At 47.2% G+C, this 13,876-nt stretch overlaps 2 protein-coding genes across 2 annotated transcripts in view; both read left to right on the top strand.

Annotated features, from left to right (window-relative positions):
• Window positions 1-13,876, top strand: part of RBM38 (RNA binding motif protein 38) — a 493,989-nt gene that overhangs the window by 396,588 nt on the left and 83,525 nt on the right. The gene's annotated exons all lie outside the window — the stretch shown is intronic.
• Window positions 13,162-13,537, top strand: LOC126929166 (60S ribosomal protein L39-like). Its single transcript, XM_050745310.1, has one exon. The coding sequence runs from the start codon at window positions 13,379-13,381 to the stop codon at window positions 13,532-13,534; it is 156 nt and encodes a 51-aa protein (XP_050601267.1). The 5' UTR covers window positions 13,162-13,378; the 3' UTR covers window positions 13,535-13,537.

Raw genomic sequence — 13,876 nt, 5'->3', positions numbered from 1 at the left:
AAATGGGGGTCATATAGACCTACATCCCCCACAGGATTGAGACAAGGATCAAATGAGTAAATGCACGAACAGCTCTTAGCATGGCAGCTGGCACGTGGTCAGTAGCCTTCGATATTAACTGTTTATAATGCTCTTGATTCATTTGACTAACACTTATTTGAGTGCATATTGAATGCTGCCAGGCAGTGTTCTAAATATTGCAGGCAAACCAGTGAACAAAACCAAAGTCCTGCCCTCAGGAAGACCTTATTCTAGGGGGAAGCGAGGGAACAACAGCTAAATATCCATACTGTCAGGTGGGGAGCAGCGTAGGAAAGGCATTAAAGCAGGGTGGGACTGCTTATTTAGGGTGACTAAGAAAGGAGGTGACACTGAGCTAGTCACTCATGTTTTTGGCTCTCCTCCCAGACATCTGTGACTTGCTTTGGCCAACAAAGTGTACATGGAAGTGACAGGTGTCACTGTGACTTGCCACACTCCCTTTCCTCTGACACTGTGACCGTGAAAGTGGAGATGGAGTCTGCATCAGCCTGGGTCTCAGATCCCCCTAGAATGAGGTTGGAGGTGCTGTGTGTGTGAGAGATAAACATTTGGTGTGTCGGGGCATGGAGGGCTTGGGTTGTTTGCCGCTGCAGCAAAACAGAGCCTGATACAAGTCCTGTGTTTTAAGGGAGCATTTGAGCAGAAACCTAATGGAAGTGAGGGGCAAGCCACAGGGCTGGGGTGGGGAGGGCGTCACAGGCAGTGGGAACAGCAGGTGCGCAGGCCCTGAGACACAAGCATACTTGGTGTCCTTGAGGACCAGCGAAGAGGCCCATATGGCTGGAGCTCAAGCAGAGGAGATGTCATGAGAGAATCATACATGTGCCGGGGAGAAGGGGACTCTGATAAAATCCTTAGGCTATTGCAAGGTCGATTGTAATGATTATTGGTGTTTGGGGAGGGGAATCTCCAAGCCAATCAGTCCTTCTCCTCCCAGACCTGTTTCCAGTACTGCATTTTATTTATATGTATATATATTTTTGTTTTGTTTTGTTTTGTTTTTGAGATGGAGTCTCGCTCTGTCGCCCAGGCTGGAGTGCAATCGTGCGATCTCCGCTCACTGCAAGCTCTGCCCTGGGTTCACGCCATTCTCCTGCCTAAGCCTCCCGAGTAGCTGGGACTACAGGCACCCGCCACCACGCCTAGCTAATTTTTTGTATTTTTAGTAGAGATGGGGTTTTACCGTGTTAGCCAGGATGGTCTCGATCTCCTGACCTCGTGATCCGCCCACCTTGGACTCCCAAAGCCAAAAACTGCATTTCCAAAAGAGCAAGGGGAAAATGTAAGAGTCAGTGCGCACCCCCACCACCCCTACAGGCTGGGGCATCCTGGGCAATCCCCCAGCCCCAGTGGCCCCACGGCTCCAGGGTGCCTCATCCTTGCTGGTTGGGGAACCCAGATGGCTTCACGCTTGGCTGTAGGCCTCGTTTGTTTGGGGCTCAGACAGACTTTCTGAGCCGCGTCTGTTTACAAAGGCGACTGTTGCATGTGCCTCCCAGGGCTGCTCCGTTCATCCAAGCATCTGTTCAGCTGATTTTCTCTATTTATTTCTCCAGTAAACAACCAGGTCAAAGGCAGGGCTCTGTCATATTTCCACAAGTCCTGCTGCCTGTGCCAAGACCTAATAGGATACAGAGATAGGGGGGTGACCTGAACGCAACAGAGCGCGATGCTCTGGAATCTCCAAGCCGTATCTGAGTGCAGGCACCCACGGCACCTGGAGGTGTGGACCAAGCTGGCCACTCTCAGGGGCATCTGCTGCTTTGACCACCAGCATCTGCTTCCTCTCTTGCTGCAGGTGGCACCCGAGTGACCCCATAAAGGACCACTCTTCACTTTCACAGTCCAGGGGGTTTCAGGGTGGGCCTGGAGCCCTCTGCCCTGCTTGCCTCCTGGAAGAAGTGCATGGCCCAGGCCCAGCCATTAAATGTATTCTCCCCACGGCTGCCCACCTTTTGTGACTGGCTTCACAGTGACCTTGTGACCCAGCTGGGCTAAGGCGTGTCATCTCTAAGACTTTTAAGAGAGCCATTGAGAGAAAGGTGGGGGTCTCTCTGCCTGGATCACTGGGATGGCAGGGTGAAGGCCAGAGTTGCTGGTGACCATCCTGGCCACCATGTGGGGAGCCCACCTGAAAACGCAGACACACAGAAGAGAGCGAAGGGCAGAGGCGGAAGGACACAGATTTCTGAAAGTAATGCTTGAGTTCCTGGATCTAGCTCACCCTGAAGTCCCTGGATTTGGAGGATAAGTACTTTCTGCTGGTTTCCTGTCCCCTGCAATCAACAGGGCCTGACTGACTCACATACACACATCACTTGATAGATGGATAAACGTAAGGAAGTGGGCTGCGGTGGTGGAACAAAAACTGGACAGGATGGAACCTGCGAGAAGGCGAGTGTGTGGCAGAGGGCCAGGCGGTCTGAGAGTCACACATTTCTGGCAGCTTCCCGCCTCCCTCGGCATAAAAGCCAAAGTCCTCACCACGGCAATCAGTCCCTCCCAAGCCTCATCTTCTCCTTCTGCCCCTTGTGTCCCCTGTCCCAGCCACACAACTTCTATATTTGTTTTCTATGCTGTGTAACAAATTGCCCCAGATTTAGCAGCTTAAAACAACACCTGTTTAGAAGCTCATGGTTCTGTAGGTCAGAAGTCTAGTGCAGTGCGTCCGGGTTCTCTGCTCAGGCTGAAATCACGTGTTGCCAGCTATGTTCTTACCAGGAGCTTGGGTTCTCTTCTGAGCTCATTTCTCTAACTGCAGGATCCAGGTCCTTGTGGTCCCCATTTCCTTGGTGGCTTTCAGCTGGGGGCAGCTCTCAGCGCCTGGAGAGGCCACCTGCATTACTTGTCTCGTGGATTCCTCTATCTTCAGCCAGCAAGGGTCCCTGGAATCCTTTTCCTGCTTCCAAACCCTCTGACTTCTCCTGCGCCAGCCAGAGAGGATCCGCTGCTCTTAAAGGGCCCCTCTGATTAGATGAGGCCCATTAGGATCATCTTCATATCCTAAGATCAACCGACTTGGGACTTTCATTTCAACTTCAAATCCTTCGCAGCAGTCCCTGGATTCCTGTTTGGTTGGATAACCAGAGAATGAGAATCCAGAGCCAGCTCTAGAGTTCTGCCTACCAAGGCTGCCTTGGTATTCCTCAAACTCCCCAATCATGCCACCATGCAAACTCTGCGTGTGCTGTTCTCTCTGCCAAAAAAGCTCTTCCTGCAGCTGGCCACGTGGCTCACACTCTCACTACGTCCCTTCCTGTATGAATGTCCAGTTCTCTGTCCAAATGTCTCTTCCTTGAGAAGCCTCCCTTGACCTCCTCAGACAAACATCACCCTGCAGCCCCTTTTCCTGCTTGATTTTTCTCCCAGAGCTTATGTAATGTTGCATATCTATTTGCTGTCTCCCCACACTGGACCAGAAGTCCTGGGAATAGGGACTTTATTTTGTTCACAGAGCCTGGCACAAATAAGTATTTGCTGATGGAAAGAGTGAATGTAGTTCTTCAATTTCTTGGCAGTCTCAGTAGTCACTCTGGGGTCTTTTTCATGTTTATTCGTCAGCCCAGGCCCCAAGGAGGCAGAGTAAAGCTCAGGTGGAGAGCCTAGGCATTGGAACCAGACTGCCTGGCTTCATGTTTCATGGGCCAGCCCTTTACTTCTCAAAGTCTGTTTCTTCCTCTGCAAAATGGGTATCATATGGCCGGGCACGGTGGCTCATGCCTGTAATTCCAGCACTTTGGGAGGCCAAGGTGGGTGGATCACAAGGTCAGGAGTTCGAGACCAGCCTGGTCAACATGGTGAAACCCTGTCTCTACTAAAATACAAAAATTAGCTGGGCGTGGTGGCGAGCACCTGTTGTCCCAGCTACTCAGGAGGCTGAGGCAGGAGAATCGCTTGAACCCAGGAGGCGGAGGTTGCAGTGAGCTGAGATCGTGCCATTGCACTCCAGCCTGGGCAATAGAATGAGACTCTGTCTCAAAAAAAAAGAATCATATTAGTATGAACCTCACAAGGTGTCTGCAAGTGCTAAATAACATAATCCAGATAAAGTATCTGGCATCCAAATCAAAACTATAAGGTGGCATTGTGTCACACCCACCAACTGGGCAAAAAGAAAGAAATTATCAGGGCTCAGCAAAAATGGTGTGGTGAAAACTCTTCCACTGGGAGTGTGCGTTGGTTCAATTGCCTTAGAGATTCAGTTGGCCAACTCCAATGGAGGTGAAGATGTGCGTATCCTATGTCCTGCCCAGGAGACAAGCACAGGATTCTTTATCACAGCATTGCTGGCAATTGCATCTACCAATCCATATACTGCTTACATGAAGAAGATCTCACAATGCACACTCACAGATGCCACTAGCAACAATACGGCTTCAACCAGTTGACTACTAGGACTAGAGCAAGCATTTTACATAAATAATCCCATTTCATCTTTATTCCCATTTTACAGGTGAGAAAATGGAGGCTCAGAGAAGGATAAATCACTTCCTCAAGATCGAACAGTTGGGAAGAGGCAAAGTTCTCACTGGCATCTAGGAGTACAGGGGGAACATGGCGGGAGAGGAACGAGAAGAGGAGGAAATGGCAGAGCAAACAAAATGCCAACATCCACAAACCTCAGAGTGCTCTCCTCTGTAAAAAGCTCAACACTGAGCTCACCATGTGACCCAGCAATTCCACACCTAGGTGTCTACCCAGGAGAAATAAAAACATGTATCCACACTGCAACTTGTACATGAATGTTCATAGCAGCTTTATTTATAATAACCAAAAACTGGAACCAACCCATGTCCAGCAACTGATGAACGCATGAACTAAATGTGGTCTCTCCCTGCAGTGGAATAACATTTGACCATGAACGAGGAATGAAACACAGATCCATGCTACATGGCAGCATCTTGAAAACACTACACTCAGTGAGAGAAGTCAATCACAAAAGGCCACATACTGTATGACTCCATTTATGTGACATGTCCAGAACAGACACATTCATAGACAGAAAGTAGATGAGTGGTTTCCAGGGGCTGGGGGAAGGGAGAATGAGGTGAGACTACTAATAAGTACAGAGTTTCTTTCCGAGGAGACAAAATGTTCCAAAATTAGATTGTGAGGACGACTGCACAACTTTTTCAATATACCAAAAACCATTGAATTGTATACTTTAAAAGAATGAATTTTATGATCTGTGAATTAGATCTCAATAAAGATGATTTTAAAATGTTTTCTGAGGGTCTGGGTACAGTGGTTCATGCCTGTAATCCCAGCACTTTGGGAGGGCGAGGCAGGTGGATCACCTGAGGCCAGAAGTTTAAGACCAGCCTGGCCAACATGGTGAAACCCTGTCTCTACTAAAAATACAAAATTAGCTAGGTGTGGTTGTGCACGTCTGTAATCCCAGCTGTTCAGGAGGCTGAGGTATGAGAATTGCTTGAACCCCGGAGGTGGAGGTTGCAGTGAGACGAGATCACACCACTGTACTCCAGCCTGGGGGACAGAGCGACACTCCATCTCAATCAATCAATCAATCAATCAATAAATAAATAAATAATGTTTTCTGAGGATCTCTGGTTTTCGGAGTGTTCAGACAATTGGTGGGGGTGGGGGACGTGTCATGAAAATATAAGTTTAGTGAATGCAAGCTAAGCAAGTCCAGCAACAGTTTCGTTACAGGTCTTCTCAGAGACTTCAATTGTGTTTATAACCAGTGATACTCCCAAAACGAGTATGTACTAATACCAGATAATGCTTATTGAGTATTCACAGTGTTCTAGTCATCTACTAGTTTATTTATATGTATATTAACTAATTTACTCCTTACATTAGCCCTCTGAGATGGACACTATTATTCCACTTTACAATGGAAAAATTGTGGCACAGAGAGGTTGAGAATCCTGCCCAAGATCACACAGCTAACAAGAGGCAGAGCCAAGATCTGAACTTAAATAGTCTTGCTCTGGGATTCATGCTAGACTGCTTATCTCGGTATAGTGTACATTTCCAAAACGTGTTTGACCATAGCTTACTTGAATAGGAACAATCTCAAAACATCCGCCTTCTCTCCATCCTTGAGGTCCGCCTCCTGGAACTAGAAGCATCTCTCACTGAGACGAGTGCAATGTCTCCCCATTTCCCCACCTCCACCCTCCCTCCCCACACTCCACTCTCCTTTTTTAACACACACGACATCCTTCCTTTGCTTCAGACCCTCCAGTGACCTTCCACCACTCTTAGACCAGGGTTTCTCAACCTCAGCACTATTACATCCGGGATTGACGAGTTCTCTGTGATAGGGGCTGTCCTGTGCTTTGCAGGACTTAGGCAGTATCCCTGGCCCCTACCCACTAGATGCCAGGAGTAACTGCCCCCAAATGGGTGGCAACCAAAAATGTCTCCCAACATTACCAAATGTCCTTTGAGGGGCCAAATCACCCCCAGCACTAAGGAATCACTGCCTTAGAACAGAGACCTGTTTCCTCACTGTGGCCAATAGACCCCCCGCCCATCTCTCCAACAACATTGGCCTGCTCTCTGACCTTTTAAGTTCTCCCAGTGAATCTCTCTGCAGGGGCTTTGCATAGCTCCTCGCTCCCTCTGCCTGGAGCTCGTCCCCTCAGATCTTCTTCATACCTAAGGCTTTAGCTCCAAGGTCCTCACCTGAGACAGGTTTCTTCTGCCCTCTTCTCTCCCACCTTCACTGCACTTTCCTGCCCAGTCACCCACTTTCCTACCACCCAGATCGTTTTTCCCTCTAACACATCATGATTGAATTTAAATTGTGTATTTTTTTTTCTTTCTTTGTTTTTCTTTAGAGATGGGGTCTCCCTCTGTCACCCAAGCTGGAATGCAGTGACTTGATCATAGCTCTCTGCAGCCTCAACCTCGTGGGCTCCAGTGATCCTCCTGCCTCAGCCTCCCAAGGAGCTAGGACTACTGGCATGAGCCACGATGTCCAGCTAATTTTTTAAAAAATATATTTTGCAGAGATGGGGTCTCAATGTGTTGCCCAGCCTGGTCTCAAACTCCTGGGCTTAAGCGATCTTCCTGCCTCAGCCTCCCAAAACGATGGGATTACAGGCATGAGCCACCACTCCTGGAATTTTTTTTTTTTTAATCTGCCTTCCCCAGCAATGTGTGTGCAGGAACTTGGTGATGCCGAGCTTGGCTGAATCTCCAGTACTAAGAAGGGCCCTGGGAACCATGAAGGTGCTTAAACCATTTGTTGGATGAATCATAAACCTGCCAATGTGTAAATCGGACAGCCCTTCTGGTGTGGGCCTGGGAGTGGAAGAGACAGAGATGTGGAAAGGAAAACACCTTTGGGGTTTCATCACCTTGGGTTTGAACACTGGACATGCCTTCTGGTCCTTTGCAAAAGGGTCTCTTTCTCCCAAAACCAGTTGCCAAGAAGTCTTTAAAAAAATGGAAAACAAACAATAAAAAAGAAAAAGAAGCAGCGAAGGGAGAAAAGGAAAATTAGAGTTTTAAAAGTCTCCTTAAATCAGAGCAAGTCTCTGTTTAATGTTGACTGATTTTCAAATAAAGCAGAGATGAGGTTTTGGAGCTGGCTGGAAAACACTTGTGATGGGGTGTCTCTAGGTCAGGGCCTCAGGATTCCAACCAAGGGGGAGGGTGGAGGAGAGCAATTAGCAGCTCAGTGAGGGTGTGAGGAGGAAAGAAATAAAAAGCAGAGAGGATGAGTCAGGCTGGGCTGTGGCACATAGCCACCCTGCGTGCTAGCAAGCAGAAAGCGAACCAGGTCGGGGAACCTCCCCTGCAAATCCCCAGGGCGACTCAGGGCAGCAGAGGGAAGCTGCTTTTTCTAAAGCCCTCCTCAGCTTTCTCCGTCTAGGTCAGTAGTCTGTGAAGGGATTTTGCAGGCTGCAGGGATTTTGCTGAGCGTGACTTAGCCTCCCGGGCTTGGCTGCTACTTCAGTGAATGAGAGGCTGAGACTGAGGCTAGCTCTGAAGTTCTCAACCTGGAAGTCCCAGCCACAGAAGTTCTGGAAGGTTATAATGGAGGTTCTAAATATTTCAAACCTAGGCCGGGCATGGCAGCTCATGCCTGTAGTCCCAGCACTTTGGGAGGCCGAGGTGGGCGGATCACCTGAGGTCAAGAGTTCAAGACCAGCCTGGCCAACATGGCAAAACCCCATCTCTACTAAAAATACAAAAATTAGTCAGGCGTGGTGGTGGGTACCTGTAATCTCAGCTACACAGGAAGCTGAGTCAGAAGAATCACTTGAACCAGGAGGCGGAGGTTGCAGTGAGCCGAGATCACACCACTGCACTCCAGCCTGGGCGACAGAGCAGGACTCCGCCTAAAAATAAAAATAAATATTTCAAACCACCTATGACATATTTTTATGAAAAAAAATCAAACCAGAAACAGCTAAGCCTCCAAATTCAACCCTCAATTTATAAGAAATATCTGAAACAGAAAAACATAGTAAATGATATCACAGGGATGCAATCCCCAAACTCCCAATTGCACAAAACTCTCTGGGACGAATGACTCAGTTTCTTCAACAAGTAAATTGCAAGGAAAGAAAAGTGGAGAAGAACCTACAGAATTAAGGAGGCTTAAGAGTCATATCAACCAACAGCCATGTGTGGATGGACCTTATTCGCATCTCGATGAAAACAAACTAAACAAACATAACAAATGCCGCATGGTCTCGCTTACAAGTGAAATCTAAAAAAGTCAAATTCATAGAAGTTAGAGTAGCATGGTGGGCAACAGAGGGGGGCTAGGAGACTGGGGAGATGGGGTCAAAAGATATAAAATTGCAGTTGGCCGGGCGCGGTGGCTCAAGCCTGTAATCCCAGCACTTTGGGAGGCCGAGACGGACGGATCACGAGGTCAGGAGATCGAGACCATCCTGGCTAACATGGTGAAACCCCGTCTCTACTAAAAAAAAAAAATACAAAAAACTAGCCGGGCGCGGTGGCGGGCGCCTGTAGTCCCAACTACTCGGGAGGCTGAGGCAGGAGAATGGCGTGAACCCGGGAGGCGGAGCTTGCAGTAAGCTGAGATCCGGCCACTGCACTCCAGCCTGGGCGGCAGAGCGAGACTCCATCTCAAAAATAAAATAAAATAAAATAAAATTCCAGTTAGACAGGTTGAATAAGGTCAAGAGATCTATTGTACACCATGGTGCCTACAGTTCATGACAAGGTACTGCATTCTTGAAAATCGCTGCGAGTAGATTTTAGGACTACCTGTGTGTGTTCTGTGATAAGTATGTGATGCTAAGCTGTATGTTCATTAGCTTGATTTAGCTAATTAAGCTAAATATGGATACAGATTTCAAAACAACATGTTGTATAGGATAGATATATACAATTTTTATGTGTCAATTAAAAATAGATAAATTTTTTAAATGAGAAGAAAACAATTGCTGAAAAATTGGGGCAATTTCAACAGACAGAATACTTGGTGATGTTAAAGAATGATTGTTAACATACATTTTAGTATGATAATAGAATTATAATGTGTTTAAGAGTCCTTATTTTTTAGAAACATGCTGAAACACTTATTAATAAAATAATATGATTCTTGGGATTGGTTTCAAAATAATCTGGTGTGAGGGTAGGGAAGGGGGTGGATGCGGGTGAAAAAATGTTGGCCATGAGTTGACAGTCATGGAAGCTGGTGTTGGGTCCATGGTGGTGCATGACAGCATTCTCTAAAAATAGGTGAACATCCTGCTTTTGTTAATAAGATGACCCATAGGCTTGCAAATATTTTGGTGTCTTCGTAACATTATATTTAATTTTATTTTATTGATCTGCTTTATGTCACATCCTGGTACATGATCACTGGCTACAAGAACAAGCAAATTAATTCATCAATACTAAGTTACCTTGACTTTGAGGCAATATCGTATAGCGGCTTAGATCAAAGAAACCTTTTCTGTCAGCACCTTATCACTTGCATCTTTATGAAACCCAGCAATTTCTATACTTCTCAGTACCCAACTTTCTCTGCTGTAAAATGGAAGGGGGTAAATGAGATTTTGTGCATGAAGTACTGGGCCCAGTGTCTGACTGTCAGCAAACCTCAGTTCCTATTATTATCAGAGGCAGCAATACCAGTCTGCAGAATGAGGTCTTACTCTAGACACGTTGCTAATTTAGGCATGAATAGAAAAATGCCTGGGATAAAATACAAGGAATAGGTAACACAGGTAACTGCATGGGGAATCATTCATTCAATCATTCCATGTGCCATGTGGAACTGTGGGCACATGGTAACCAGGAGTCAAGACACAGGGGTGTAGCCCAGGGAGATGTTCAGAGGGCGATCTGAAGGCTGCAGGAGAGTTAGCCAGGTTGGATTTGGGAGGGGAAGGGAAGAGAGTAGGGGAAGAAAAAGGACAAGGAGTCCCAAGCTGCTAAGGGAAAGGCAAGTGCAAAGGCCTTAGAGCAGGAAGGAACCATTCCAGGATCCAAAGGTTACAGCGTAAAGAGCAGAGCAGACTAGACCAGAAGTAGTGGTTCACACCTGTAATTCTAACACACTGGGAGACTGAGGCAGGAGGATCGATTGAGCCCAGGAGGTCAAGGCTGTAGTGAGCTATGATGGCGCCACTGCACTCCAGCTTGGGTGACAGAGGGAGATCCTATCTCAAAAAAAAAAAAAGCAGGACCCATGAAGGTGGAGCCAGTGCAGCTGCAGTGATGGGGAGCGGGGAGGTCTCTTTCTCTTTCACTCACACCTCACACGCTTCTGAATTATGTCAGTATCTTATGAGAAGCATGTAGCAATCTTCTAATTTTTTTAAAGCTAAAAAATGCAAAGCAAAAAATGGCTGTAAACCCTCAAGAAGAAAATATTATGGCATTTTCTCTACTTTTTGTCTAACAAGAACGTACAATATTTTTCTTTTTTTTTTTTTTTTTTTGAGACAAGGTCTGCTCTGTGACCCAGTCTGGAGTGGCAGTGGCATGAACCTCAGCTCACTCTAAACTCCACCTCCAGGACTCAAGCAATCCTTCCACCTCAGGCCACCACACCTGGCTAATTTTTGTATTTTTTGTAGAGACATGGTTTCACCATGTTGCCCCAGCTGGTCTCAAACTCCTAAGTTCAAGGGATCTGCCCGCCTCGGCCTCCCAAAGTGCTGGGATTACAGGCATGAGCCACCGCACCCTGCCATGAATCTACAAAATGTTAAAATTCACTTATATTTGCTAAAGAAGCCACCTTGTTTAAATGTAAGAAGTACGCTATCCTCTCCTGTCTGGTTTGTTGAAAGGGCCTCCCCATCCTTGCCTCCCTTTTTTCCCTTTTGGATGTGTTAGAGGTGGAACAGATCTTTGCACCTAATTTAAACAATACTCCTTTCCAGCCTGCACAAAGGTTTTGGCCCTCCCAACAGCCCTTCTGGGACTGTTTGGAGGAAACACCGGCTAGTAGGGTTTGGGGGGAAGCTTCCTGGCCCATAGGGAGAACTCAGTATTGAGACTGCCCTGCAAGTTGGCATTTGCCAGTTTCATTTGCAATGTGTTGCTAGGAGCAGAATATGTTTTTCTGGTTCCTGCTCACAGCCTGGGGCTGGGACTGTTGACTTTGATGTGAAGGTGGTGCACACAGCTGCTGGGGGAGGGCCTGCAAGTCCTGCCGTGGAGCAGGATACCTGCAGGGCACAGGCAGAGCCATAGCTGCTGGAGGGTGAGCTGCCCCTCCTGCTTTTGTCAGCGCAGTGGGAACCCCAGCCAAGTCCTTTCAAGTCGCACCTTGCGGTTTCTCCTCTCAGGAATGCCAGTTTTATTACGGGTTTGTTCACTTCACTGTTTTGATCCTATCCTTGTGCCCCCACCCAGCTCAGGACCTTTCCCTCTGTGTCAGATCTAGCAAGGCTGCTGGCTTCTGGTTGAGTCTCATGCACAGGCTCTGTCCTCAGGGGACAGGGAAAAGTGGACAGAAATGTTTCTAGTCCCAGAAGAGAGGCACCTTCCAGCAGACAAGCCTTGACGGTGTCATTGACCTCTCGGCCTGCAAGAGCTTTTCATTTGTTTGTTCCTCTTTGGGGATGATGCATGAGAACCCACCTGCCGCAACACCCTCATTTCAAAGATGAGAAAACTAAGATCACCGCCAAAGAAACTCCCACAGAATGATGACACACTCCAAGCCAGATCCCCACAGGTGCCTCATATCCGAGTGGTTAAGAGCATGAATTTGGAGACAAGGTTTAACTCTCAGCTCTATCATTTACTGGAGGTCCAATCTTGCACAAATGGATTAATTTCTCCAAACCTCAGTATCTTCATGTGTGAACTGGGTGTACTATTTTTCACCTCTTAAAGTCATTGGTTTATTTTAAGTGCATTTCTTACCCTGCCAACTTAATTATGTAAGAGTACATCTGGCCAGGTGCAGTGGCTCACGCCTGTAATCCCAGCACTTTGGGAGGGCGAGGTGGATGGATCACCTAAGGTCAAGAGTTCAAGACCAGCCTAGCCAACATGGTGAAACCCCCTCTCTACTAAAAAATACAAAAACCTAGCCGGGTGTGATGGCACTCGCCTGTAATCCCAGCTACTCAGGAGGCTGAGGCAGGAGAATTACTTGAACCCAGGAGGTGGAGATTGCAGTGAGCCGAGATTGTGCCACTGCACTCCAGCCTGGGAAACAAGAGCGAAACTCCGTCTCAAAAAAAAAAAAAAAAAAAGAGTTCACCCGATTGCCCTTAGTTCTCCCCTCCTTTTAGGCTCTGAAATCCCTAAAAGGAAGGGGTTTACCTGCTTTGTTCACAGTTGTGTCCTCAGTAATAAACCTTGCCTGGTGCAAGGTAGGCAGGGAGGAAGTATTTGTGATAACAGCAACGTAAGGCCATCAATACAGTGCTTGGTACACACAGAACAGCCATCAACACAGGCAACCATCCCAGTGAACAGAGGGAGTCCATTATTTATGATGGGAAACCAGTTTTAGTTGGAAAACTATCAAATTACCAGGAATGGAAGGAACAAAACAGTTCTCCCGAGTGGCTCTTCTGGGGCCAAGCCCCCAGCACCCCACCCATGCAGGACCAGGCCCCCAAAGGCCTTGGAGCCGCCTTGTTCTAGGGTCTCGCTCCTCTGTCCTCTCCTCCCCAAAGTCAGGACTCGTTTCCTGGGGCTTCAGAATTCCTATCTTCTGCTCTAGAAGGCTTGGAACAAGTGGGGGAAAGGCACCACTCACCAAGTCTGTGAGGGGACGACATGGTAAGGAGGGAGAGGAGCTAGATAAAAAACAAGATGCCAGTTAAGTTTGAACTTCACATAAACAATGAAATAACGTTCCTTTCTCTGCCATCGTGGTGTGTGCTTGACTCCGCTTCTCGCCATGTCTTCTCACAAGACTTTCAGGATTAAGCAATTCCTGCCCGAGAAACAAAAGGAAAATCGTCCCATTCCCCAGTGGATTCAGATGAAAACTGGTAATAAAAACAGGTACAACTCCAAAAGGAGACACTGGAGAAGAACCAAGCTGGGTCTATAAGGAATTGCACTTGAGATGGCACACACATTTATACTGTCTGAAGGTCACAATCATGTTACCACATCAAGGTGAAAATGTCGCCACTCTCTGGAGAGTTGGACATGTTATTGGGAATATTTTTTTTTCTCTCTGAACCTGTTATGAACGTGTTGATTGGCTGGGTTCAGTAATAAATATGCGAGCCCTTTCATTTAAAAAAAAAAAAAAGAACTAATTTTTTTTTTTTTTTTTGAGAAGGGAGCTCCCTGTGTTGCCCATCCTGGAGTACAATGGCTATTCACAGGCATAATCCTAGTGCACAGCAGCCTCCAACTCCTGGAGCCTCTAAATCCATCCTCCTGC

This window comes from Macaca thibetana, chromosome 10, assembly GCF_024542745.1.
Source record: "Macaca thibetana thibetana isolate TM-01 chromosome 10, ASM2454274v1, whole genome shotgun sequence".
NCBI lineage: Eukaryota > Metazoa > Chordata > Mammalia > Primates > Cercopithecidae > Macaca > Macaca thibetana.
Note: the sequence above shows the minus strand (reverse complement) of the source record. Positions and strands in the feature narration are given on the sequence as shown.

What these genes read in the sequence shown, in the direction of transcription:
- LOC126929166 (XM_050745310.1), top strand. Translation starts at nt 13,379, where the DNA reads ATGTCTTCTCACAAGACTTTCAGGATTAAGCAATTCCTGCCCGAGAAA.